This window comes from Polypterus senegalus, chromosome 16 (assembly GCF_016835505.1).
Source record: "Polypterus senegalus isolate Bchr_013 chromosome 16, ASM1683550v1, whole genome shotgun sequence".
Taxonomy (NCBI): domain Eukaryota; kingdom Metazoa; phylum Chordata; class Cladistia; order Polypteriformes; family Polypteridae; genus Polypterus; species Polypterus senegalus.
The window spans coordinates 95,287,724-95,315,627 of NC_053169.1; the positions used below are offsets into that span (position 1 = coordinate 95,287,724).

Below are 27,904 nucleotides of genomic sequence, written 5' to 3' on the forward strand. Positions count from 1 at the left end.
TATGTTCAGATCACCACAACTGGCTCCTCTCTATCTGGGGCAGTAGTAACTGTATTTTGTTGTAGACAATGCAGAGCCAAAGATGTGATAGATAGACAGACAGACTGACTGACTGACCCAGTCATTGCTTTATGCAGACAGATATGTCCTCTTTGCCAAATCTTACTGTGACCTGTGGTGTGTACTAGGGTAATTCTCAGCTGAATGTGAAGTGGCACTGATTAGAATGAGCACCTCCAAGTCTGAGGTCATGGTTCTCTCTCTCTCTCCCTCTGAAAGAAATTGATTACGCTCTCTTGAGGTGTATGGGGACCAACTGACCTTATTGGACGAGTTCAGCTGTCATGGGCTCTTTTTCTCGAGTAATCGAAGAAGGGAACGTGAGATCGACAAGCGGTTTGGAGTGGCAGCAGTTCATCTGCTTGTGCTGTACTGGTGTGTGGTGGTGAAGCAGGAGCTGAGTCTAAGGAGAAAGATCTCATGTTTACTTGTCGATCTACGTCTTTGTCCACATTAGGAAGCTATACACATAAAAACTTGCTGCTACATCTCATAATAGTTCTGTATGATGGACTGATCTCAAGAATTATATTAATTATATGAAGAGATACCATTTAATATATCACCCTGTCCAATTACATACTGTACATTTTCAAACTTGCTAAATCCAATTCAGGGTCTTGACATTATTGGGCTCAAGATTTGAAGGCTCAGACTCACACATCACTTTTTGGAGGCAGGCATGAAATAATGCTGGTTGTTGCAGTCAAGATTAGAAGGCTGACATGCACTTAACCCAGGACCATGTTGAGTTAGAGCTCTCCCTCACTTAGAAAAGTGACTTTGTCTGTTATTTTTATCGTGTCTAATCAAATGTGTTTCTTTTTTTTTATCATCGCTGCTTCTGTTTATTCGGAATAATGTTGCAGATGTTGTTTTGTTTCAAAAAAGACTAGAGACCTCAGTGGAGTATTGTATGGCCTTAAGACTAATTATAGCAGAAATTTCAGAGCCTGGCAGAGGAAGCTAGATAAGAATTTATTGCAGTCTGGTCATTGGGAACTATCCTCATTAGCTAGATAGGTTGAATTGCACTCACAAGACAAATCTGATGGGCAGTTTTCTGGGTAGTGTCTATCGTTTGAACCATTAAATGTTGCATTTTCAGTTTGCACCACCATAGTTTTACTTATTTTTTTTTCTCTCTATAGAGTGGCACACAAGTTTCCTGCTAATGTTTGTTTTTAGTATATAGAAATGTTTATACTTTATGTAATTTATAAGTTTGATAAAGTTGACTTGAGACTAAATGATTAGCTTTTTTTTGTTCCATTAATTTTGGTATTTTGCCAGTGACTACATATGAGAGTGACAGAAGTGTCCTTGCTCTCCTTACAGTCTCTTCTGTGACTGCACAGTACTGATTCTTTATAACTAATTTGATTTCTAAGGGATACTCCACTTGATTTGTATAAATAAAAAAATTATTAGTGAAGGCACATGCTACACATCTGCAGTCTTGCTGTCTGTCCTCTTGGCTGTTCTTTCAGTTGTGTGGTGAACTAGACAGATTATCCGTCCCTTGTAGTCCTCGCCGTAGGGTGCAGTGAAAACCACTGGCCAGTTAGAAGTTAAGATATGCAGAGTTCATTCTAAAGAGTAAATACTAATTGGCAGGTTGGGGTTCTTGAAGTGGCTTCATTTTATGGCTGCCTGAGTGTCTTCCTCATAGTCTTGGCTATACTTTTTCAAGGTCTCAATCTATATCTGTCTGTAATGATCCATAAGTCAAACGTCACGTTGTACTCAAAGTCCTACTGACCAATGCTTATTTTGGGTAATGCACTCTTTGTTTAGTGTGTTCCATATTAGGTTTTACAATAACTTTTTTGTGCAAGTCTTTGTTTCATATCCTGCCATGCTAAAAAGGCCTTTGATGGCTTTTCTCAGCATCTCGTTGTTCTGTAATGAATCTTGTAACATTAGTAATACTGAGAATTTGTAATGCCTTAATCAACTACATTTAATAGTGTAGATTTTTTCCAACTATACAATACTTTGCAAAGGATATTCACAAATTATATTCATAATCTAACATCCAAAAACACATTTACCTACCCAAATTCTGTTTTAAAATAGCTCCATGTTGTATAGCTTGATCTGTAATTTGGCAAAGTAGTTGACTTGAAAGTCTTTGTATTTAGTCAGAAAAAGAAAATATTGGGAAAAAAAACCTTACATATTTGTCTAAAAATGCAATTCTTGTTCTGCTGAGCTAGGCACACAGTAGTGTGTGAAGAGCTCTGTGTCTGTTGAGTGTTACCAACAAGTGTTCCTGATAAGAAACTGTTGAGTAGGGGGATTAAACAATATTATTTTTATCAACCAGCCGATTGAAGGATGGGAGCAAAAACTGTACCCAGGCTATCGTGTGCACTAACTTACCCAAGGCAGGGCTGCCCAGTGGGACCATTGTGTACTGTAACATGTGGGTGTAGCTCCTTCTGTTTTTCAGGATTGCTAACAGTGTGCTTTCTAAAGCAGAGGATTGGATAGCGGTTTCCTGTAACAACATGAGCTGGCCGGCTGCCTCTGCAAGCAAGCCGGCTGCCCTGAACAGAGAGGAGAGAGAGAGAGCACAAGAGAGAGAAAGGAGTTCGGGGCCTGAGGAGCTGCTGTGGTGTTTTCGGAACTTCACAGAAATCAGTAACTTTATTGTGTTCGCAAGGAGTTTTATGCCACAATGTTCTGTCTAAAAGGTATGACCAGTGCGCTTTTTATGGTTTTTATTGTTTCAAACCAACTGCTACATCCAGTTCTGATTGGATAGTCCGACCGGGAGAGTTGCTTTTCTTGAGAGCAGAGATCTGCTTGCCACATGTTGGAACACAAAATTTGGCCAGCTGGTGCCACTTTGAAGGTTGGTTTTTGGGTCGTCCGTTATGCTAGAGTTAGGGATCTTGGGATTTATGTTTCACATAATGCATTTGCACTTTTTTAAATTGATTGTAGTTTGCCATCATCAATAATAAAGTACATTTTTTGATCAGTGCTATATCTATATGTTTTGATGATTCAGTTTTCATGTTTGAATTTCACAGTTGGGCACACGATGTGAAGTAGCGATTAAACACTTAACACTGTAATACTTACTTTTTGTACTAACGAAAGTGTATCTTATTTCCACGTCTAATAAAAATGATACTCTTGTTTTACACCTGCCCTTTCTTTTGCATATTTTCCATATAAACTTTCAAGAGTTAAGCTAGTTTAGTTTAGCCTCATATTAAATCATCTTAAACATACTACTGCTTATTATGGACATGGGACTGGTCATCTTTAAATTTCTGTTTGTCATTTTCTCTCTGTTCTTCTTTAAACTGGAAGTTAATGTTTACCATCTAAAATATAGTCCAACCTGAAATGTTTTCCTTGTTAACTTATGACTTTCTATATATCTTTCATAATTTTCAGCCTTTTATTGATTAATTTTTATTAAAAATTCCAAAGTTTTCATTTAATTTTATTTCTGGATAAAATAATGTTGCTCATCTTTTTTCCTGAAATTGATGTTTGATCAGAGTATACTCCTACAATAGGAGTGTACACATTATGTTGTAGTGCATAGGAGCTGAAATGCAATGATGAAAACTGCTTTATGAATTAGGAGTGATTAATTAATCTATGCAAGCATCATACAGTTACAAATGGAAGAAGGCAGGTATCCAACTTCTGTTTCTCTAGTTTTTAAAACCAATTTTTCCAATAAAGAGTAGTGGTTCATTACCAAGGTGAACCTCCTAAATATGCCCTCTACCAATAAAATTACAGTGAGGAGGAGTCTTTAGAGCAGAAACAAGTTTCTCTGCATTGTTCAGTATGTTTTGGCTATTCTGTCAAGGTGGTGCAGTAAACTCTGTTATTGTTTTGGAAACTGCCTTTCAGCCTGGGTATGTATGCCTGTGGTTTTTAGATCCAACGTTAAGAGGGAAAGAAAATCCATTCAATGACCTCTTGCTTCCCCCTTAGCAACTTAAGTCTGCATGTACTTTCAAGTTTTGATGACTTTGTTATCTGTAGATTGTAGCTGTGCTTATGAGCTTAGGAAAACTTGGCTTTTACTGGTACGTGAAAAATGTAAAACAACTTAATTGAATTTCGCAGGAATTTAGGGGTTTGTGAATGAAGAGGTGCTTCTTGTCAACAAAAGGGCATGCCACTTTACTAAACATCAGATACCTTTCTGTATCAAACCAGCCTCTTCATTTTTTGCATTTGTTTAAACAAATTGTTAGCAAGCAGGCTTTAATATAGTATATTGATCTGTGAATACAGTTCTCAGATATGCAGATCATTTTCAGGTTTTTAACCTTTGATAGGGTACGTGGTTAGTTTTTCTACTTCGTGAATCCAGCATCCTGGGTTGAAAACCCGATCGTTTGATGTGGAGTTTAAACATTCTCCCCATGTCTATGCATGTTTTCCTTCCACAGCTCCAGAGTTGTGTTGATTAGGTTAATTGACGACTCCAGAGTGGACCCTGCAATGGAGTGTCTCTGTGCTGTGTTTCTGGCCAACTTTTTTTTGCATTCAATCTAAAGTGCCCACCGCCACATCTTGGAGTATGCACTTTCCTTGCCTTGGGAATATCAAGGCTCACAGGCATGTGTGCATAGTAGAGAGCATCTATGTCCCCCAACTAACAATTCACCAATCAAAAGCAGTATCTGCTAGTGCCCACGTTCTTTACTTAGATGGGTGAAAACAGCAAATTTTATTTAAAGGCATATTTATTTTTTGGTTAGGGGATCCCTAAAATAAAATAAGTAATTAAATACAAAGAAATAAGGAGCAAAACATATTTTGTGACATATTTATGTTTATATGCTAAAAGTTATTATTTACATATTTGTCTGAAATAATTTCTCGATACATATCAGGGCCCGCTCATGCACACACAAACTGTCAGACAGACCCAGTAAGGCATTGCTGATCAACCCAACTTGCAAATGTTTGAGAAAGTTGGAAGAAAACCCATGTAGATAACAGGGAAAGCACACAAAGTCTACACAGGCAAAAGGTGATTAATAATCAGGTTGAATGAATTTTTATCTTTCCCAAAGTAAGCTTTTATCCAATCATTTTATCATATTTGTGTTTGCATAGCAAGCGAAATTGGTGCCTTGAGTACAAAGCATTTGAAATATTGTTTTTTCTAAGTAAGATGCCTTCTTATAACTGCTGCAAGTGGTTTACTTCTGAAGTGCTATCTAAACTGTCGGTGAGTGTCATCTGCTGTTCTCTAAAACAGGAACCATCAAGTGAGTATGATTTTGTTCTTTTGACATCTGCCAACATGCCCCTGTTATTAGATACTGTACCCTTGCAAATTTCTTTTAAGGCTCTCTGCTGTCAAGTTGCCATTGGTCAGCTGCTTCAATAACTCTTAGATTTTTTGCAAGTAGCTGTTGACAATTATAACCTAACTAGGTTTCTTTTTTATATTCTCTCCATATTTTCAAGTATTGCTCCTTAAAAGCGCAAAACGTGACTGGATATTGTAAAGCAGTTCCAATAATTGCTCAACTTTGGAGGAAAGTTAATTCTCACGTGGTGTACTAATTCATTTTGATAGATGAAGTCTGTGGCCAAATTATAGCCTGGTTATTGTCTATCTGTATTTTCCGACATGTCTCCTTAGTTTTTTTTTTTTTAACTACTACTACTAGTTTTTCTGTCCTATCTAAAAGACTTGCTTATTAGGACTGTTGGTGTTTCCAGTATGACCCGGTATCAGTGATGTCTCTTGTTGCATGCTGGCACCCTGTCTGCTGTTGGTTCCTGGACTGAAAATAGTTAGATGAATGATTTTAAAGTAATCACCTGATAATAGCATATATAAAGCTGGTGGCACATTACATGACTTCAAGTTGGATGGAATAGCAAATTTAATGACTCTGGTTGCTGATCTCATTTCCTGAATATGTCAGATACATGATTACAAATAAAAGAGCCTGACAAATTTCTCAAATCCTTTCCATCACTACAGCTTAGTTTCATCCATCCAATGTATTGTGAGCTTTCTCCTGTTTCTGATAGGCAATAATGTGCTGCATGACAGTGACGGGGGTACTGGAACTCAGCAAGTGGTGGTCACAGGAATAAATTGTGACTGCCTCCGACTCAGTAAGGTTGTATCAGTGAAGTATGCAAGAGAAAAATTGCTGGAAAAGTCATGTATAGTGACATGGCCTTAAGTAGTAGTGAAAAATACAGAAATACTGATCCCTAGTGTCCTATATAGGGATGGTTCCCCAAAGTGCACTTGTCACTTCAACATGCTAATCAAATAATTGGGTTCTTCAATTCGTGTTTAATATACTGAACTCTATGCCAAAGTAAATTACCTGAATGTCCCATGTTACAGATCCATATAGCAAGGACATAGCCAGTAATAGGGATGTTATGCTTTATAGCCTCATCACACAGTGATTTACAAGAACACCACTAAACAAGCAACATTGTTTTTCAGTTAGAATTCCTCATGCTTTTGCAGTAAGATAGTTTTGAGATTTGAACACAGTAACATTTTTGTTTCAAATTCAACTATGAGGCCACAAGGCCATGTATTGTATGTTTATTCATCCCTAGTAAACTTCATTTGTCTAAAGAAAAGTAGACTGTGAGGCATTAATGTAGGAGGAAAAGCCTGCTGATATGGAGTGTGTGCAAATTGCGAATTGAATTTATTCACTATTTGAGCATTATTTTGAAATTGTAAATTAACAAAAAGAAGTTTTTCCAAGTATGTGAGATCTTGCTGTCTGCAGATTTTAAACAGAATGTAAAAATGCACATCAGTATTTGCTTTATGGGTTTGCCATTTTTGCATATATACAATTGAAAAATCAAATAAAAATGTCCAGCTTTCCATTGATCATTCAGTATAGTTGTATCAGTTTCTTCTCCTGGACTTTAACTTTATGATGTTTTCCATATTTGGTCATTTAATTCTTCCATTTTCAGAAAGGCAAATTAGAAAAGGTGCATACTAATTCAGAAATGTTTTTATTTACATGGTTAATGTGAAGTAGGGAATTAAATCAATACCAAGTTAAGAAGTAGATAAGTGGATGGATGGGTGGATTGATTTTCGTTTTCTTGCTGTTCTCTAGTAAAGGCCATGTCACGTTCGACTGCTTTACCAGTGATTTTCAGTTGTGTCCTTCATTTATGTAATCTTAGCGAGTTGGAGACAATTGGTGACGTGAGCCCATGACCATCATTGCTTAGTCTGACATTTCCTGCAGCTCTCCCTAACAATATCAAACAGGTTTTGCCTTTAGTAGTAAGCGTGGGATCTGTGTGTATGAGAGCTGATAGCCAATTAGCACCCATTCAAAAGTAAAGTGCATATAATGCAGTGATGAGGAAAAAGGCACTCGAGTGGTCTGAACCCTCATCAGTCTGATGTGCCACATTGTAGCAGCTATCCGATCAGAAACTGACCCCTTGGTCCTTTCCCTTACCCCAGATTGTAATGGAGAGGACTATAATGCTGCACATGATCTTGTACTCTATGTTGTGGAATGAATCAAGATACTTTTGAATGCAGGTTGTAGGATCTTTGTGTCAGTTGGGAGACGACTGTACCAGCCATTGAAGTTCTGCAGCCTTGTGATTGCATATGTTTGAGATTAGCATACTCCGTATATGGATTTTCCAGTGCACCATTCAAGGTGTATTTACATGGGTGTATTTACAAGGTGTTTGTGATTTATAAATGTTACATTGCATGAAAATGGCATATGCCAGGTTTTGTAATTTATTTATTTTTTTTGCCGAATGCATTTTACTGTTTTATAAATGTGGCCCCCTGGTCTTGTGGTTCTTGCAGTAATTTTTGGAGGCACTTGTGTGTCTTTTAACAGTAACAATGAAATCACTTGTCTCATGGTCTAACAGTAATGAACCTGTAAACCAATAGATCTAATATTACTTGTACACAGCATAAAACCCAAGATCGGTTGTTATCTTATTACATTTATTTTTATTATAAAGAAAAAAGAGAGAAATGGTCATTTATCTACATCAAGACAGGTTGTTTATGTTGTCTTAAGAATATTATAAGGGCTAATGAGGTGATGTTTTAGTTGTGTAGTTTAGCTTTTAGTGGATCAGGGGAGTTGATTTGCCCGTTGTCAGGTTTTCCACATTAAGAAAAGGGCTAATGCTGACTAGGAATGCAGAAGTGGCATGAATTTAGTAGAATGCCTAGGTTAGAAACCTTGAAAAACACATATTTGTAGGGAATGAATGACAACTTTGTAATGCTGGGTTGATAACTATTAAATGATGTCTGATTGTAATGAAGCAGGTGCCACATTTCCCTGAAATGCTTTCTCTGCTGTCTTAAGGCTGTTGTAGAGTAATTTTAGACCCAACACTGTGCAGAAAGTAGAATGCTGTGGAGGTAAATTTGCAGTATGAGATGCAGCTGCTCTACAGATTCCGGACTTTAGTCTAATAATAGGGTGGGGAGGTGTGGCAGCCTCGCCGTGTTCAAAATCCTGAACATTTGCTCCTGCCTGGGTTCCAGACATAGCTCTGTGGACCTCTCCCAGAATCCTCAAGGCTATTTATCAGTTGTCTTGTGTATGTTACAGGATTCTCCCAATGTAAGTGCATTCCTCAGTTTCTGCTCTTGGCAGTGTTTTCAAGTGAAAACAAATGCATGAGATATGAAACAGATTTTTGTAGAGCAGAAGGATGCTCTGTGATGTTGGTGAAGGGGGAAGGGGCTGGAGCAGTATTACAGAGCTTGAGGGGTTTAAGAAGAAGTGTGTTTGTATGCGTCTTAAAAAAAAAAAACAAAAAAAACAAAGCTCTTTCTTTCTCTACACTATGTCACAACTTAGGAAGGTCAAAACACGTGTTTATAGATACTTTAATAATTGATGAATTAAGCATGATCCTTTAGGAAACTCTTTTTCTAGGAATTCTGAGAATTTCTGATCCAGGCAATTAATGCCACTCACTTAAACTGAATTTCTCTTCTTTGAGATGTTAGTAGTACCACCTGCCACTTATTTCTCACTCTGAAATTTGAGCACAACCTATATACTTCGATTTTGTTTAAAGCACCTATCAAAATGAAAACTGTGGTTTTTTTTATCCCTGTATACAAGAAGTATCTGACCCCAAGGGGGCCAAACCACCATTCTTTAATATCAAATGTGTATATCAACACTCTCAGAGGGGTTTGCAGATTAAGTACTGCTAGAAGCAGTTTATTACGCATCAATCGACATGTGAGCATGGCTGCTGGCGAACCTAATTAGACTTTGTGTGGCAATCGGGTTTTCTCTGACCCTGATTTCACCAGTTCTATCTTCAAAGGATGCAGGGTTTCTGATTTTCATAAATCGCACCTGTCTGCTTTATGCTATCTGTGCTCTCTTGAGAAGATTTTGTTCAGTTAATTAGCAACTATGTGTCCAGGATCTGCGATGGATTGGGACATTGTCCAGGGTCAAATTCTGCCTTGTGCCTGATGCTGCCCAGAGAGGCCAAAGTTCAGTTGAATTGGACATGTTTGAGAAAGTTAACTTTTCTTTTTTATGTATATGATTTTAAAAAAGTCAAAGGCATTCCTTACTGACCCATATATACTGTTCATACTAAAATAGAGAGTGCGAGAGAGTGTACACTCTGCCCTCTTCCATTTTGACGCATAGTTTGAATGCATTGCAAGCTGCTTCAAATACCAGACCTTCATCAAATGCTTCTTTAAGCACACTGTACAAAAGACTCTGCTTAAGAGTTCTTCCTTAACTTGACTCTTTCATGGTAGGCTATTTTAAACCTGAGTTGGTTTGCATGCTGCACTAAGCACATTGTTTTGCCATATTTTTTAAAAAAATTTTTGCAGTGATTTTAAAACTTTTTTAAAAATATGTAGTTTATCATAAATTTAGGACAAAACGTTGGGTAGGCTGTTAATTCTATTAGTATTTTTATCTCTTTTTAAGTGTTTCTTATTCTTGCATGGAAGGCAACAAATTGTTAGACTAAAATTCAGATTTTAGTTTCCATAAATGCTGCTATTTAAATCTCTACATCGATTTATTCATGGAAATGTCTTCTATACTATAGATGGGATGATATTATTAACCACCAGAAGCATGCATTAGCCTCATGGTTTACTTTTTTGCTACAATGCTGTGAAAAAGTATTTGTTCCCTTCCTAATTTGCTCTTTTTTGCATATTTTACACAAAGAATGGCCTCCAAACTATTTTACACAAAGAATGGCCTCCAAACTTGAAACAAAATGCATCTGAATTAGTATAAACAAGCCTCATTCATGTGTTCATATGAAATGTGATAATTTACTGCATGAGTTATAAGTACATAATAAACAATAATCATTGTGATTCATATTTGAAACATTTAAAATGCCGCATTAATTAAAGTTTACATAGTGTCATTTGTAATAGAAATTTGACAATTATTCATCCTCAGATAGAGGTCCATAGCGGACTAGATTCCTAGTAAAGGATCAAAAATAACATTTGTAATCACTGACCTGTAAATGGTCCAAAACGATACCCCACATGTGTATGTGTGAAACTTGTCATTTTTAACCTTCTGGGAGTTGCTGTAAGAGGCCTAGGACCGCCTTTAAAGAATCAAATATGTGTGATCAGCAGCATGAATCGACACTCAAAATGCCTGTATTCCTGATTCCCATTTTTTCGCACTTTTGTCTAAAGGAGTAACTTTCACTGATCATATCCCATTAGGGATGAACCTGTGGGGTCGGTGGATATGGCATGAACAGCTTCAAGCACTGGTGATTTCTGATTGTTTTTATGAACAGAAAAAGGGAACCTTAATGAGCACAACACAGTTAATCAGTTTAAAAGCTTTTCTCCCAGGTGCAAACGGTAACTACCCCATAGTTTCAGTGCTTGGTTACTGCAAATTTAGCAGCAGTAATTAAAACTAAACACTTCTTATATCTAATATCTTATATCAGTCTTTCACATTGCTTTTGAATAGTGCACACACACATTTCTTTGCAGAACTGCTTTAATTCAGACCTTTTGCTAGGTTTGTAAGCATGAACTGATCATTTCAGGTTCTGCTACAACAGCTGTTGGGTTCAAATCGGGATTTTGAGTAGGCCATTCCAAAACTTGAATTTTGTTCTTTCTGAGGCATTCGTTCAGTTGTGGATTTCCTTTTGTGTTTTGTCTTTGTCCTGCTGCATAATCCCATTATTTAGCTTCAAATAACATGCACCTTAAGAATATTAGGCCAATTTAGCCAAACTGTGATGTTAACACAGAGCTCTCTCCTCATTTCATCATCTAAAATGAAAAAATAATTACTCAGTGAGCCAGAAATGTGATGTTTGTGTTTGTACTGTTTGGGGCAGTGTAATACGTGTTTAATAGATTTTGTTTGATTTTTATATCTACAAAAAGGAAATTTCAGGTAATCTTTATTTTTTATGTGAAAAAAGTTGCAAATCAACAGACAAAAGTGTCAAGTTGAAATTCATGCGATTAGAACCAGGTGGGAAGGTGAAACCTGACAAGTGGTAATTCTGAAACTTAATATAGATAAGTAGAACACAGCACAAGTAACAAGTCAGTTATCAGAGTTATCTGTGGGGGCACACAAGACTCATTGCAGCAGAATAGTAGACTTTTACTCTGAAGTTTCCTTCACCAAGAAGGCAGAGAGACTGCTTTTACTCTTAAGTGTTTTCAGGCTAGAAGAGGTAGGTTACGGTGCTTACTTAGAGTGCGTTGTCAAGGCTGTCTGATGGAATTGGCCAATTCCTTTTATTTGATGTCAGTGTTTGACCTAGACATTCTTCTGAATACACTTGACAATGAAGAAAACTTCATTTCTGAAGACTTCTGGGTGTATAGTACAGATTTGGCCTGTTGATCACAACAATCACCTCTGCTGTAACTTTTCCTGTCACATACAGTTTTATTGCAGTTACCTGTTTTTGTGATTTCCTCTCGTATTACAAGCATTCATTTACAGTACAAAAACAACTAACATCTGGTAATTTAAAGTACTAGCACTTCTACTAGGAGTGCAGCTTGGATAGCAAGTACTACAAATGGAACAGCCGTGCTGAAGATCCTCATTACATCAAAAGTACTGGCTGATCCAAAGCTCAAAAGTTTGACACTTAAACCTCTTGTCGACCCAGCAAAGATATTTTTCCCTCCTCTTCATATTAAATCTGGCGTTATGAAACAGTTTATTAAAGCAATGAACAAGGAAGGTGAAAGATTTCAATATTTGAAACAGATGTTTCCACAAATAACTTGTGCCAGGATTAAGGAAGACATTTTTGTTGGTCCACAAATCAGACCAGTTAACAATGACAAGTGGTTTGAAGATCTGTGAGTGGGGTCAGAGGTAACAGAATGGAAGGAATTCAGGGGTGGTGTTTAGAATTTTCTTTGCTACTACAGAGCAACAAACTAGGGGCAGCTGGTTAACAACATGCTTTAAGCATTCAAAACTAGGAAGTGTAACATGTCTCTAAAGATTCATTTTCTGGATTCACTCTTGGACTGCTTCCCTGCTAATGTTGGTATGGTCAGTGATGAACAATGTGTAAGTATTTACCAGGACATTGCAATAATGCAAAAATGTCATCAGGCAAGCAGAATCCTTTAGTGCCAGCCGACTGTTGTTGGACACAGAAACAAGCAGCAGCAGATGCAAAGTACAAATGAAAATGACCAGCAAAACCTTTTTAGCTCAGTTAAACTAATGCAATGTATCAACATCATTAAGCAATTAAACCCACAATAGACTATAAAAGTTCATTTCTACATGATATAGTCAATCTGAAATCTAGTTATTTGCAATTTGAAACTGTCTATCATAGTCACCAAAAAGTTTTCAGGAAGCAAAAATTTTGGGAAATGTTGTTGTCCAGTGATACTTGCCATGTATTTCTACTGGCAAGTACAGCTCTCGGCATCCAGTGATGTGATGAATATTTTGACTTCACATTTTCAATGGATTTAACATGTTCTTCGGTATCCTTGAACACTGTGACCTCATTCGGTTTGATGGCTCCCTGTTAGTGCTTCAGGATGCAAGTATTTGATAACTTTATACAAGTGAAACTTGATACATTTATTAGTATTGCATTTATTGTTGAATTTGAACAAAATTGGTCCAGTAGATTAGATAATTTCAATAAAGCTAATTGATCAACTATAAACCTGCAAACACATATTTAGGTCAATGCCTGTTAATAAAAACTGAACGTTTTTTGTTAAGTTAACCTGTATGTCTACACATCATTAACTTTGTAGAGTCTATTACTACGATGTGACAACGCAGACCACAGCCACTGAACTACACTCAGATGCAGTCTTTTTTTAATGAACACATGCAAAGGTAAAGTCACATATGGTCTAATCATCTGTGTTCATTTTCTGTGGCATAGCTGCTTTGGAAATGGAAAATAATTTTTTACTCTTGTGTGAAAAAACGACAAAACACAATGTTAGCTAGCTATAGTGAAGTAGTTTCTAGATAGGCTTAGAAAACAATCCTGTGACACTGGCACTGTGTACAATATATACACAATTTATAAATTTATTCTCAAAGAACATATAAGACTTGCCAACTATATGAAACCAGGAGTTGTCTCAGTTGCACTTTCCTCCATTTTGGGGATCTCGTAGTTTGTGTATACACTGAATACTGCACACTTCAACGAACTTTGTCCCTGAAAATACCTGTCCCTAATTGATGTCACTTCTGCTGATGATGATTGTTATTGTACCCCATTATTGGCCGATCAGATCTGCCACATGATTAATTGTTCAGGCACTAATAAATATGTACAGTAGATTGTGTTTTGATTTAGCTGCATTGCAGAACTACATTTTTGTAGTTATTAACATTGGAATTTTGTACCGAGACTAATGCCTAGCACTCCAGAAGAACAAACTGTTGTCTTTTACTGTATACTGTATTTAAAACTAAGAATGGCTTCTGTTTATTTTCGTTGGTGTTGAGCCTTACATTTAATTTTCAGAGGTATAAATGATTTTATCTAAAATTATTTGTCCAGTGAAATTTTAGTAAAATGTTAAATTTATTTTTGAAACAAGAGTTTTAGCGTATACATCATCAATATTTTAACTTGAAACTGTGGCAGTTCCCATTAGCGTTTTGCTTTATGAGGAACATGACAGCTTAACCATAATATCTTAAATTAGTAAGGAAAGGTTCTCTAAATTAAATTGGCTTTGCAGAAATTCATTGTCCTAGCCGTTATGTATGTGATAATTAATTGTGCTTGTTACTTGGGAGATAGTGTATCTTTCTAAGCCTTTTTCTTCATTTTAATTTGAGGGTAGAGTGGTGAGTAAAGGAAGACCACCACCACCAAAAAAAAAAAAACTAGTATTAGAAATGTAATAAAAATCAACAGACCTAAATTGCTGTATAGAATTGTATGGTGACCAATTGCGGCCGTTTCATGCATCCACATGTCCCATGGTTTTCTCTAGGAATTCCACTTTTCCCACCACATGAGTGGACCCTGTGACAGACTACTGCCTCCTTCAGGATTGTTTCCAGCCTTATAAGCCCTGAGACTTTCATGACTATGAAAAGAGTTGAGAGAGTTTATATCTGTGTGCGTCTATAATATTAGGCAGTTAGAGAGATATGATATGTAGATCTGACAGTTATATATCCTCAAACTATATTCTGCTTTATTCTAATCAGAAATTTTGATATTTAAGACATAACACAATTGATCAGAATTTGACAGCCTCTTTGAAACTAATATACCATTTAAACAGCAGCCATCTTAGCCAGCATTCTCTGATGTAAAACATAAGTCACTGGCTTGACATGGTTTGGTCATTACATTGACCAAAATAACACATTATTAACTACTGAAGTGATGGAGGAAAAAAAATACAGTGATGGCATAGCACTTTACTGTACAAGAACATTTGATATTCCCTATACTGTACATTATTCACTGATAATGGAAACCTAAGAAGAGTCATGAGTACAGGTGGTGCCTTAGCAAACATTTTTTGTTACATTTCACAGACATTGTCACACTTTTAATAGATAGTGCATTTGAAGTGAAAGAATTTAAGTGAAAATGTAAATTGGAGGAATGAATTTTAAAATACATTGGTCTTTTTCAGTGAATGGCCTCTACTGGGAGTGGTGAAGTGCTGAAATGGAAGAAAAAACTTTAATGTTGGGAATGATGATGCATTGTTGGTTTGTCAAGCTGTAGTCTCCCCAGTCAGACTTGATTGAGCTTTCATCTTTATTATTGTGTGTACTTAATATGATGAAATTTTTACTTGAATCATGTCTCCTCTAAATAATGTCTCTGATACAGAGATTGCCACATAACATCCATTCTTTTTCTCCTTGTATTTCTTGAAGCACTTCCTGTATTCATTTTTATTACCATGTCTAGAGATTTCTGTGAATTGTTTCCCCAAGCTCCCAGAGGATTTATAACATGGTAACAAATTGTCTTTTTATCAGTCTCAATTTTAATTTCTGGAAGAAAAGTAAGTCACAGGAAGCGAAACCTGGAGTATACGGGAGGTGTGAAGCAATAAGCACATTCCATTGTATTTAGTCAAATTCTTTAAACAACAAATTGAGTGAGCTGTCATGGTGCAAAATGCAGTTTTTATATGCGCTTCTGCTCCAGACATTTTTTCCTGTGATGCTTACCCACAGATGCCTCAGCAGTTTTGTGTAATTTTGTTGATTAACAGTTTGGATAAACTCTTAATTAACAAATTTGTTAATATCAGTAAATGTGATCATTGTTTTGATGTTCAATGACACAACATGCTTTTCCTGCGTGATTGTGGAATAAATGTCAAAAATACACACCTTGATTAACTCGGCACATTGCCACATGGCAGATTGATTTAATAAGATTGTAGGCATGCGATACACTGGTGTTCGTTGATAACTACCCTTGTGTTTTTGGGAGATGTTCAGTTGACTTTCAAAATCTGCATGAGGGTATCTGAGTATAGAATTGGCTTAAAATGCCTATGATCTTAGTAGCAGTAGAGTGTTGTACCATGTTAACCACAGATTGATACAGGAGAAAGTAGGGTGAAATGACACCTTTTATTGGCTAACTAAATAGATTACAAATGTAAGCTTTCGAGGCAGATAAGGCCCCTTCATCAGGCAAGGTGTAGAAATGTACTGATGGAAATGGTGGTTTAGATAGATAAATACTTTATTAATCCCAAGGGGAAATTCACATAATCCAGCAGCAGCATACTGATATCAAAAACAAAAATAAAGAGTAATAAAAATGCAGGTAAAAATAGACAGTAACTTGGAATAATGTTAACGTTTAAAGGTGGAATTGAAGAGCTGCATAGTGTGCTTACCATGACACATGCTATTTAAAATGATAAACTGTTCCTGGTTTAAATCACATTTACAATTGAGGAAAGGACATCCCATCAAAATCTTCTAGTACATTAAAATTTCCATGACCTAGAAGAAAGGGTTTGGTTGCCCTCCAATTTATTTCTTCAAGAATGCTCTTAAGATTTAAAAAAAAAAAAATGTTCTTAAGATTGTTTACATAAACCTCAACTGAAAAAAATGCAAACATTGTCAGTTGTAACTAATCTGCTTTTACTGTATTATTGTTGTAAGCATTTGGTTTTATTTCAAACTTTAAATGACGCTTGTGATTCATCCCTCGGTTTCCTTCATACTGACTCTTGAAGCTTGAAGCATTTACTATTATATATGCATTTCTCTTTAGCCAAGGTGACTTTGAGCATTTGAATATTTTTTTTAATTAACTATTGTAGCACAGGCGGTTGAAGCTCATGGTCAGTAGCAGGATTTGAACCCACAGCCTTAGGGTTTGAAGTCCAAAGCCTTAACTACTAGACCACATTGTGGATTGCGAGTATACTTAAGTTGTTTACAAAAAATTGTTTGGTTTTTTTTTTTTTTGCCATTTGAGGTTTTAATGGTGCAATGTTAAAAAAAAAACAAAAAACACACACTTCCTTTTTGTTTGGTCTGGAACTGTCCAGAACTTCCTAACTTTGACTTTCTTAATGTAGATTCTGGCTACACTGAAAGCACAACTTACCATGGCCAGTTATAACGCACACATTGTGTTATAAGAGCAATATTTCTTTAGGAATGCCCTAGATTAAATGAATATAGAGTATAGTGTGTATATGTATGGGTCTTGAACTTGTGCATTGACTTATATTTACTTTTTGTACACTGAATTTTCTCTCTGTTTATCTGCTAACTAGTTTTCCTATCTAACTATGTACCTTTGTCTAACATAACCATGCTTAATGTATCTACCAGATTTGTTACAAGCTATTATGTCTTTTTAAAGTAGAATAAAATGTCTGTTTTAGTTTTGGTCTTCATTAGTGTGGTGTTTTATTTTTTTTTTCCCTCTCTCTCTGCGTGCACTTTATGTCCTGTATGTGTGTTATATCCTGCCTTTTTATTTCTTTGTCTTTCTTTCTGTCAGATACATTCTGGCTATGCTGCGGTAAACTCAATTCCTTTTACAATACTGATACCAAATTGCTTTAAACTGTATGTGACTGAGAGAGGCCTGTCAGCTAAAACAATTCATCCTCCTTTTAAACTACCATTCAGTTATTGGATGAAAATGATACACAGGGCACACAGTCGGTGTTTGTTATATAGTACCTTTTTAAAGATTACTACGACAGTTTTTTTAAACAGCAGTTAACAGTTTAATACAAGGTTTTCCTTGAGAGAGCTGACCGAAATTACATAAATGCCAGACCGATGTTTTGTGCCCAAAGAATTGTACAGTGTTGGGGGACATGTTGGAATGCTGCTTCAGTGAAAGGGTCCTGAAGGGCTTGCTGTTTTTGAATCACGCATTTATATATCAGTAGCAGCCACCTTTTATTTGCTGCTACGTGCTGCTTGACTGTTTCCCTTTGCAGCAAATATCTTAAACTCCTGTTGATGATTTGTTTATATTTCAGCCATAAGTTTGCATCCCACAGTGCCTGATCTTTCTTTTATTTAGACCACGTGTTAGTTAAACATTAATATACAATACATAAAACTGAAGCTGCGTTCATTTTTTATGTTCAAACATGAAACTGCAGCTTAGTGTATTTTAAGACTAGTACTCCAGAGTTCTTGTACTATGAGCCACCCTGGGTAATTCATGTAACGTCATACTACTTAGAAGTTTTGTTCTTGTACTTGATTTAGTGATAGATTGAACGTGACTTGCCAAAATCTCAAGTAGGCTAAAATGAGAAGAAGACTGAATGACTGAAAGTACAAGTTAGTTTCATGTTTCTAGTATCATCTGTGCAGAATGCTTCTCAATGTAGGGGACCAACGTGAGGTGATGTAGCTCCCTTTTTGTTAAATTTGGAATTGTAAATTGAGCAGAATTGTAAATAAGCTTGCCATTCATCTTTGTGACCTTAATGTTAAATTGGTGATTTTCAGCTCTATTGCATATAAGTTGGTTGATTTCTCATTTTGATGCGAGAGGCTTTACTGAAAAAGCAGTTGCTGTGGAAATGGCTGCAACCTCCCAGAAGACAAACTTCAAGCTAAGTCACAAATTTGGGTCAATTTGCACACCAACCAGTTTTGGTTGATATGACCAGGTGCATCTATATTGACATGGTACCGTATATCTTTGTATTTCTTAAAACATGAATGGTAAGGATTTAATGAAGAAAAGTGTGTCTCATCATCAGAGATTTGCATTTCTTGCAGTATAAAATGCAACTCTTCTTCCTTTCTGGATTGCAGATGCTAATATGCAGACACAAAGAGAAAGTGCACAAATGAGAGTTTTTGATTTTGTCTGGACCTACTTATGAAGTAGGCTTGAGCCTTTAAATTAGAAAAGCAGAACTATGTGTCTTTAAGATTTAGTCAATAAAAAAGTAAAATGCACTGTTGGATTTCTAAACTATTGTAGTTTTAAGGTGACTGTATCCAGTACCACTACAAATACAGTACGTTTTGCATTCTTTATGTAAGAAGACCATTCTGAAGGGATTGGCAGACACACAGTTCAGTTATTCATGTGTACAGGAGTAAGCAAAAATACTGGTACAATGAGATAAATATGGGTTGTTTTTATTATATTTTCATAAACTGTGTATTCTAGGTTAAAGATTAATATGAGACTGAAGTATAGAATGTCATTTTTTATTTTATACATAAACAGTATTGGAGAAAATGAAATTCGCAGGTGTTCCCCGAACCCTCACCACATCAAAGACCGCTGTGTGTTGTGGGTTCAGTGTGTATTCCAGGTCTGGTGTTGACATCAAAGGCACAGAATAATATGGAAACTGGAGAACTGCCCTGTGATAGGAAAAACAAGCAATTTTGGAAATTGGATTAAAGCAAATACCATCCAGAGCCATTGGTGAGCAGCTAGGCATTCCAAACATCAATAGCATGAAGTATTTCGGGTAATATTGAAGGTGTAAGTGGTTTGCAATGAGAGAGTCATCCTAGGCTGATGACATGAGTATTGCTAAAGCTGTGAATAGAGACCCAAAAATAACATCCAAAGAAATAAAAAATGGGGCAAAGGGGTACAAGTGTTAGTATTTACCATTAGCAGAAGAATTAAAGAGAAGAAATACAGAAGCTACATTCTAAGATACCTGTCATCATTACCAAGAAAGGAAAGGCAGTTTGGAAGTAGTACAAAGATAACCCAGAAGGGTTCTGAAGCAACGTTTTATGAACAGGTAAAGATGAGCCTTCACCAGAATGATGGAAAAAATAATAACCTGAAACATACTGTCTTCCTAATCAATGAGTTCATCAGAAAGAAAAAATGAAGAGTTCTAGACTGGTCAAGTCAGTCTCCTGAATTAAACCTAGTTGAGAGATTGCATTTCACTTACCGAAAAGTAAACTACAGCCCTAAAAGAAGAACCAACTGAATGAGGCTTCTTGATATGGCAGCCAAATTAAGTTATCAAGAGTCTGTCTGGTGATGTCAATGGTTCGTAGACTTGGGGCAGTTGTACTAAACGCAACAAATAACCTTTATTTCAGTATTATGTTGTGTCAAAAAATATTTTGAGAAGTTGAAATTGATATTGTGTACTTTAGTCTCATATTTTATCTAGAATACATGCTCTATAAATATAAAACAAAAATATCCCATATTACCTCACTGTCCTGGTATTTTTGCTTCTTATTGTATTTTAGGTTAGGATAGGTAGACATTTTATTTTGCCATGGGAAATTGTTTTCAGCAGACAAAAACAAAACTCAAGGCACAGATATAAGAAAATACAAAAACTGAAAATGTGTTATCATACATGCACTCTAGTACAAAAAAGAATAATTACCTTTAACACTACACAAAATAATTCAGATTTCAGCAGCATCCCTATAAGTAACAGAATTCAAAATGTGCATAGCTCTGGGGATAGAGTTCCTAAATCTGTTGCTCTGTACCCTTGGGTGTCTAAATCTGAAGCCTGATGGCAAAAGCTAAACTTTAGGGAAAAGAGGATGGCTGCTATCTGACAGAACTAAGTTGGCTGCCTTTTTTTTATAGCTTTGTGACTGAGGTCATTACTCTGTCAATTACAATAACCCATTGTTACTTGCAGATGGAACACAAGAAGACAAAGCGACTTGCCAAAGGTAACAGTTTAGAGTCAGTGGTAAGGACTACACATACTCCCTACCTTGGAGTCCAGAGTCTTCACTACTTTAATACGTTATTTTTAATTTGATTAACTTATTTAGTCTTCTGCAGCAGAGTGACAACTTCACTTTGCAAAAAAAAAAAAAAAACACACTTGAAAATCTTTGAAGTGGAATTGATTCATTTTACAGAAATGTTTCTTCAGCATAGCTCCATACAGTAAGTCACAGATATCCTGCTGCTTAACAATAAAAGATTTATTAGTCTGCCTTTCTGTGGAAAAGTTCAAATATGAAGTATCGATAAAGTACAAATTATTGATTAAAGTGCAAATCAGTAAAACATATACTTTGAAAATCAAGCTAATTATAGTTATTTTACAAAATTTAGGTTGGAGGAGTGTGTTTGGAGGACTACTTGTATTGGGCTGAGCAGTTCAGTATGTTTTTATTGCCAATTAACTATTGTATAGTCTGTATTGCTACTTTTCAATTACTTTGGTAACCACTAGAGGGTATGTGTGAGTTAAAATAGTGTAGTGATCAAGCCAAGCTTCCCATCAGCTTTGAAGTGGTTCACAGCAGAAATACATACGAGTACATACATGCATGCATTACATTTACATATTTAGCTGACACTTTTATCACTTTTAAGGTGATGTACAACATTTATGATACAATTGGTTACATTTCATTTGGTTTTCCAGCTGGAGCACAGGCAGGTCAAGTGACTTGGTGAAGGTCACGCAGTATCATTAGCAGGATTTGTACCCACAGCCTCAGGGTTTAAAGTCCAAAGCATTAACCACTACAGAATCTTAACATAGACCTAATAGGCGAGTTTTATAACGTTATTTTTTGAGAGCCCCAAAATGTAAAAACTATGACTTAGGAGGCAAAAGTAATAAAATACAGGTATAATAACAATGGATTGTTATTTTACATAAAGCAGGGTTGTCAGACTTGGATCTTGGGGGACCACATTGGCTGCAGGTTTTTATTTCTGCCACTTTAATTATTAATCAGCTAACTGCTGTAAACTTAACATACTAATTTTACCTTAATTGAATTGTATTGCTTAACTGTGTTTTTTTTCTTAACTGATAGCCAAATATAAAAAATTTGCATTTATTTGCTTATCAGACATGTATACTCAAAAGTGATTAATAAAACAGATAACATAATCAAGTAAACTTCAGTCTGAGGTACTGTTTAGGAACATAAAAAGATGGCAAACCAAGCAGCATTTGGTTGTGGGTGCAGTTTCTTATTGGGGTATGTTGGGTTGTACAGTATGTTCTTAAAGTAAGATCAAGCATGTCCAGATTCAAATGCCACATCAACACACTGGAACAGAAGTTTTCATGTTTTGTGTGGCTCCTTCTTCTTTGACTGTATGTGTGCTGTAAATGGAAAAGTTACAGCCAGCCCCACCCAGGAGGACCGGAGGAGGGCTTGTACCTCCTCCAGACCGCGAGGGGGCGTTCGCCCTGGTTATGTTGGGGGCCACGGGTAAAGGGCTTGGAAGCCCAGCCCTGGCGCCCAGGCGGCGCCCCAGTGCCTGAAAATCCCTGGTGTGGCGGAAGTGCTGGGGGGAAGAAGACAGGGGACACCTGGAGGGCTTCCGGGTGCGCAGCCTGCATTTCCGCCACACTGGGGCGTGTCTGCGGAGGAATGCCGGGAAGCAGCTGGAGCCCATCCGGGTTCCTATTTAAGGGGCCGCCTCCCTTCAGTCGAGAGCGGAAGTCGGGTGGAAGTGGACAGAGCTGGAGAGAGGACTGGAGGCGGCCAAGAGAAGGAAAGGCACAAAAGACTGTGAGGCCCAGACATTGGCGGAACGGTGCAAGAGGCACTGAGGAGTGCACTGTAAATGATTGTAAATAAAGGGTGTGTGGTGAACTTAAGATGTCCGTCTGCCTGTGTCCGGGTTCAAGTCCACAGTGGCATTTTTACTGCAGGTCCCCACCTCGACCCAGGTGGAGCATCCTGCCGACTACGCCAGATGTAAAAGGCGCTACATAGCGCCCGACCCAGCACAGACTACGCAGAGGCACGTGTACAAAACACACAGGCTTTTATTTTTCTTCACCCGTGGGCGCACGCCTTCCCCATGACCCACAGGCAATACACAGTCCCAAAGCACTATAAATCCCACACAACTCCTCTTTCTGGCACCACCACTCCTTCCAGGCAACCTCTTCCTCCCTATTCTGGCCAAGAATGAAGGAAGGTTGGCCCGCTTTATAGCCCACCCGGAAGTGCTCCAGGTGCCTGACCAGCTGGTCTTAATTGCACCTCCGGGTGGGGCTGGTAAGTCGTCCAATGTGGCGGCTGGCTCTCCTCCGCACCCCCTAGCGGCCACCCCATCTCCCAACCGGGCTGTGGTGGACTCCATGTCCCATGGAGCCACGGGGGAGACTGAGGAAGGACCCACGGCCAGGGAGGCTTCCCCCAGGCACCCCGGGGGAGGCATTGCACTGTCCATGGTGACTTCCCCAGGACGTATGCAGCAGAGGCGTCCCGGCCAGGCATGGGACCCAGCTGTCCGTCACAAGCTAGACTGGTAAACTTGACAAAAAGCATACTGGACAGAGTCCTCCGTATAGCCCCTTGGGGATGGAAGAATTAGGTGCTCCAAAGGAAGCCTGGGTTTCTCCTTCTTCAGGAAGCCTTTTAACTCTTTTTAAATGGAAAGACAATTATAGTCTGCAGTAGCAGCCATATTTTTTGACAGTGGCAGTGGTGCGCACTGACTATTGCAACTTGAGGAAAGCACTTTCATCTTGGTAATGTTTTATGGTGGAAGATGAACTCCACTTCTGGCAGCTGAGCGATGAATTTTATCTCTATGCTTGCAACAGCTTATTGGGTTTCCTGCCTAAAGAGGAACATTAATAATCAAGACAATTATCTGACCTTTAAAGAGGCTAATCCCTGCATAATCTGCTTGTTATCCAACATTATAGCAAAATCGTACAGTACCTATAAAAATACTCATCCACATGGATGTTTTCCCATTTTATTGGTATGCAACACTGAATCCCATGTCCATGCTAGGGCAGCTGTCATGGTGGTTTTTACTTGTCAGGTATTTTATGGGGTCATTATTGTCACTTATAGGGAATGTACTGAATTTCTTACTTGCATGTCTCCACTTTCATGCACCATGATTAGTGAATAGAACTATTTTACCTTGAAACTTCAATCTTATTACTTTAAAATTCTCGGTATGTGTCTCATTAACATACTCATTAACTTAATAATTCTGTTTTGATTCTTGTTATAAAACTAACATTCATTCATTCATTTATGGTACTTAGTCCTCTGTCATATTGTTGCCGTCAACATTAACAATACATGTCAGTTGTGTTCTAATTAACTTTTTTTAGCTGCTTCTAGTACAGAACTAGCTAGTGCTGAAAGTCAAGAAGCCTGAATAATTAATTCAAGTAAATACGATTCTGATAAGGCAAAATTTTTTCTTGCACGGATTCTACAGCTAACTGACACATGAATATCAATCACTATATTCACTTGGCCCTAAATAATATAAATTCTCAATTCATTGTATTTCTTAAAACAATATACATTTACTTTTTTCCCTAATAATTCCTCTTTTAACAGATATGTTTTTACTGATTTAGATGAGTGACTGGGAATATAAGCTGTGATAATACCTTTAGAAACCACAGAGATGCCCCAGATGAAAATTGGGTATGACAGATTTACCATTATAGGAAACCTGAGAACTGAGCTTGGTGAATTAATGATCAGTTTTGCCTTTGTCAATGTCTGTAATTAATTAAATAGTTCGGTAAGGCTCCTTCTTTGTTTTCCCTACCTTTTCAGTAACTGAGGCATATTCATTTTAAGAAACTGAATAATGTATTGATAAACCAATATTATAGAAATATGACAAGTACATGCATATATTTATATTAGACAGACAAAACACGTTAACACAGAAGAAGCTGGCTTTTTACTGCCTATTCAGACTTCTGTTATATGTTGGCACAGATAAACACCTTTGCAATACCAAGTCTTTATGAATGATGTCCTATGTTATGTGGAGGTGGTGGTGTTGCTGCTGCTCTGGGTTCAATTTGAGGATTCTTTTGACACTCTAATGTATTTGTTCTCTTTGCAACATGGTGTTTTCTGCTTTTCTCGGTTAGGTCCTTTGCTGTGTCATCTGCTGCTCCGCAAGGGAAAAACCAGTATTCTTCCTGGCATAACGGTTTAGACGCTGAAGCTCTCTTCTTGAAGTAATGGCTGCTTTTTAGACTGGGTTCAGTGGCTGGCACTGAGCTTGGCTTGAAAAAGTGGATCTCTGTTTTCATTTCCACAAAGGGAGAGAGCGGCTCATCAGCTTTAATTTTTCAAAGAGTGCAAGAGGTCATTTTGGAGAATGCCTACAAATTTTCTCCAGAGTGATAACCGCAGCTTATGACTGAGTTAGTCTCTTTCAGAATCTGTGTCTGCTCATAGGTGTGTTATTTTGTTCTTCACAATTCTCACTTGTTTAATTATAGCTCTTCATTCTGACTTGGGTATCCATTTGGTGCCTTCTGGTCTGAAAGGGGTTTCTGGAAAGATGTTGGTTCAACTCTGGTTTACACCGTTGTTATCAGATGGAGCCAGTGCTGAGATTGGCACAGAGGTGGCCACATAGCTTGGGAATGTAAGTGGTGGTTTGGTACAACTGGATCTCTGCATACCTGTGAAATCCTGTTTGCTTTGTGTGCCACTGAAGTCTGGCACAATGGTCAGTCCTAACTTTGTCCTTTATCCTACACCCTTCAGTTTCATTGGGCATCTTTCCACAAGCATTAACATTACTTCAGGAAGAGGAGGCATTAAAATGCATTGCTAGTTTGTAGTAAAATCTTCAAGCCCTTAGATTTCTTTCATAGTGATAACAAAAAGTCTTTAAAAACCAATAGTCTGTTACAGTAGGTAGGATGTGAAACTTTCCTTTATGGATGAGATGTCGTTTCAGTGCAATTGTACAAACCCGTATTTTAAAGTAAAATAGTTATATTATTTCTTGTAAAATCAATTATTTATATATTTTCTCTTTTCCAGGATAACGCATGAATAATGTTTTAACCAATACGTCAGTATTGGGAAAGTCTGTGTCAGAGTAGAGCCAGTTGGAAGTTCTCTTAAATGCTTGCAGATGCAAAGATACAGTGGAAAAGAGTAAAGAAAAGAAACCGCGTGATGCTTAATTTAGATCAGTGTAACCATACAGAGGTGTGTGCAATTTTAACAGCCACTTAAAGGAGAGAGGATGAAAGGGAGAGCTGCTTTTCTCTTTCTCTCATGTCTTGGTAGTAAAAGGACAGAGTACTGCTGAATCTAAATAAAAAAGAAAAACAATGTAGTTGTACCACTTTTATTTGTAGCTATTCTTTACTCTTATTAGTTAGCTGGAGTGGCATTTAAGGCAAGAGGTCCTATGCTTTTAAATATAGTGTCAGTTTACTCATCCCTTCTTCCATGAAAACACAGGCTGGTGTTGGTGGTCTGAGGCAATGATCTGAGGTGGTCTGCTTTTCCACTGAGCTTCTGGCAACTTCCTTTATCCACTTCAGTGGGCAGCAACAATCCACATTTGAAAACGGCAAAAAAAGCCACGAGTCTGTTAGTCTTCATTAAAACAACCCCATTTGAACATTAACAATATCTATAGTTAAAAATAACAATGTCACTGATAAAATGTTTTTGAATGTTTGTTTACTTGATGGTAAAATACAGAAAATTTTTTCAGATTTTTTTTTCTTCATCTTTAGCTGAGTGATATTTTTCTTTAGTTTTCTGCCTCAACAACTAACTGTTATTTTAAAAAAAAAAAAAAAGGAAGGCAGTAATTAGGCGTCGTTTGGCATGGCTAACCATGGCAGATATAACGCACTGGCAAGCTGCTTTTAGAAAATCCCAGCAGTCTATTGCGTTTTTTTCAGGCTGTCGCCACAAGTGCTGTTTTCTCAGTCTGTTGCTGTCCGCTACACATGACAGTGAAGCTTTGTTGGAAGAAGTGTCCACTTTGATCGTCTAGAAAGCTCCAGTGGTTCTTCAAAGAGCAGACAGTTGTACAGAGCAATAGGTCAGTCAGTTAGTGCTTTCATAATGAGCACTTTAGATAGCCAAAAAAAAAAAAATGAACAAGAAAGTGCAAAGAAAACAATACTGCCTTTGCTGTCACATAGAAATAGTATATGATACATTAGATCTTCATCATGTATGATATTGAAAAGACCAAATAAATCATTACATTTTATGATGCTCATATAATTAATTACTGTAAAAGCCATCAATAGAACTTTATTTGACCCCTTGGGAAAAATTGACTTTTACAGAAGCTCTTTATATAAATACAGTATGGTCTCAACACACAACAGAATGAATAGATAAACCTGAGCGTTTTTAAAAGGTATATGTATCCCTGCAACACTGGGCGCAATACAGGCACAAGCGCTAGGTGCAATGCCAGTCTATTGAATCAGATCAGTTTAGAAATGCCAGTTAAACTGAGTTGTGTGTCAAGGAAAGCTCAATAAACCTGAAGAAAATGTGAGCAAACAGTGGGAGTAGGTGTGGGTGACATTATCTATCTAAGCCCCTGTTGCTTAGAAGCAGTAGTGTTTCTTGCAGTTCCACTCATTGTAAATGGTGTGCTATATTTAGGTTTTAAGTGTGAATAACAGGTGACACCATTTTGATGAATCTGGGTCAAAAGCAACATCTTGCTGTATAGTCTGGCTTAAGGCTTGTTTCTTTTTAAGGCGTTTAATGCACTTACCCACTACTTCCATAGTTGAGCCATATGGTTACAAAAGTACATCTGTAAATTTCTAACCAGAGGCATATGAGCGTCAAGATATTTCCTTTACATTGCCTGCCATTTTTGCCTTTAAGTAGATTAGAAATAAACACAGTTATGGTGTAGAGATTTGGTGAAAAATGTTTGGAATTGTTTTGCATCTAAACTGCCTGCCATCGTCCAGTTGTTGAAAATAAAATGCGGCTCTGGCCATAATAACATTCATCAACTTTTTTTTTATTTTTATTTTTTTTTAGTGCTGTACATCTGAAAGCTGTGTGTAAATTCTCAGCAGTGGGCGGCAGTCAGTATTACACAATTAGCTTTG

General features: G+C 37.2%; 1 protein-coding gene across 4 annotated transcripts in view; it reads left to right on the forward strand.

Annotated features, from left to right (window-relative positions):
* nhsl1b (NHS-like 1b) overlaps positions 1-27,904 on the forward strand; it is a 244,446-nt gene that overhangs the window by 131,239 nt on the left and 85,303 nt on the right. The window contains exon 1 of one of the 4 annotated variants that reach the window (XM_039739045.1): positions 2,634-2,759. The exons of the other annotated variants lie outside the window; for them this stretch is intronic. Within the exon in view, the coding sequence (XP_039594979.1) occupies positions 2,744-2,759 (16 nt within the window). The 5' untranslated portion in view covers positions 2,634-2,743. Of the gene's footprint in view, positions 1-2,633; positions 2,760-27,904 lie in introns of those variants that run through there. 4 annotated transcript variants of the gene reach the window in all.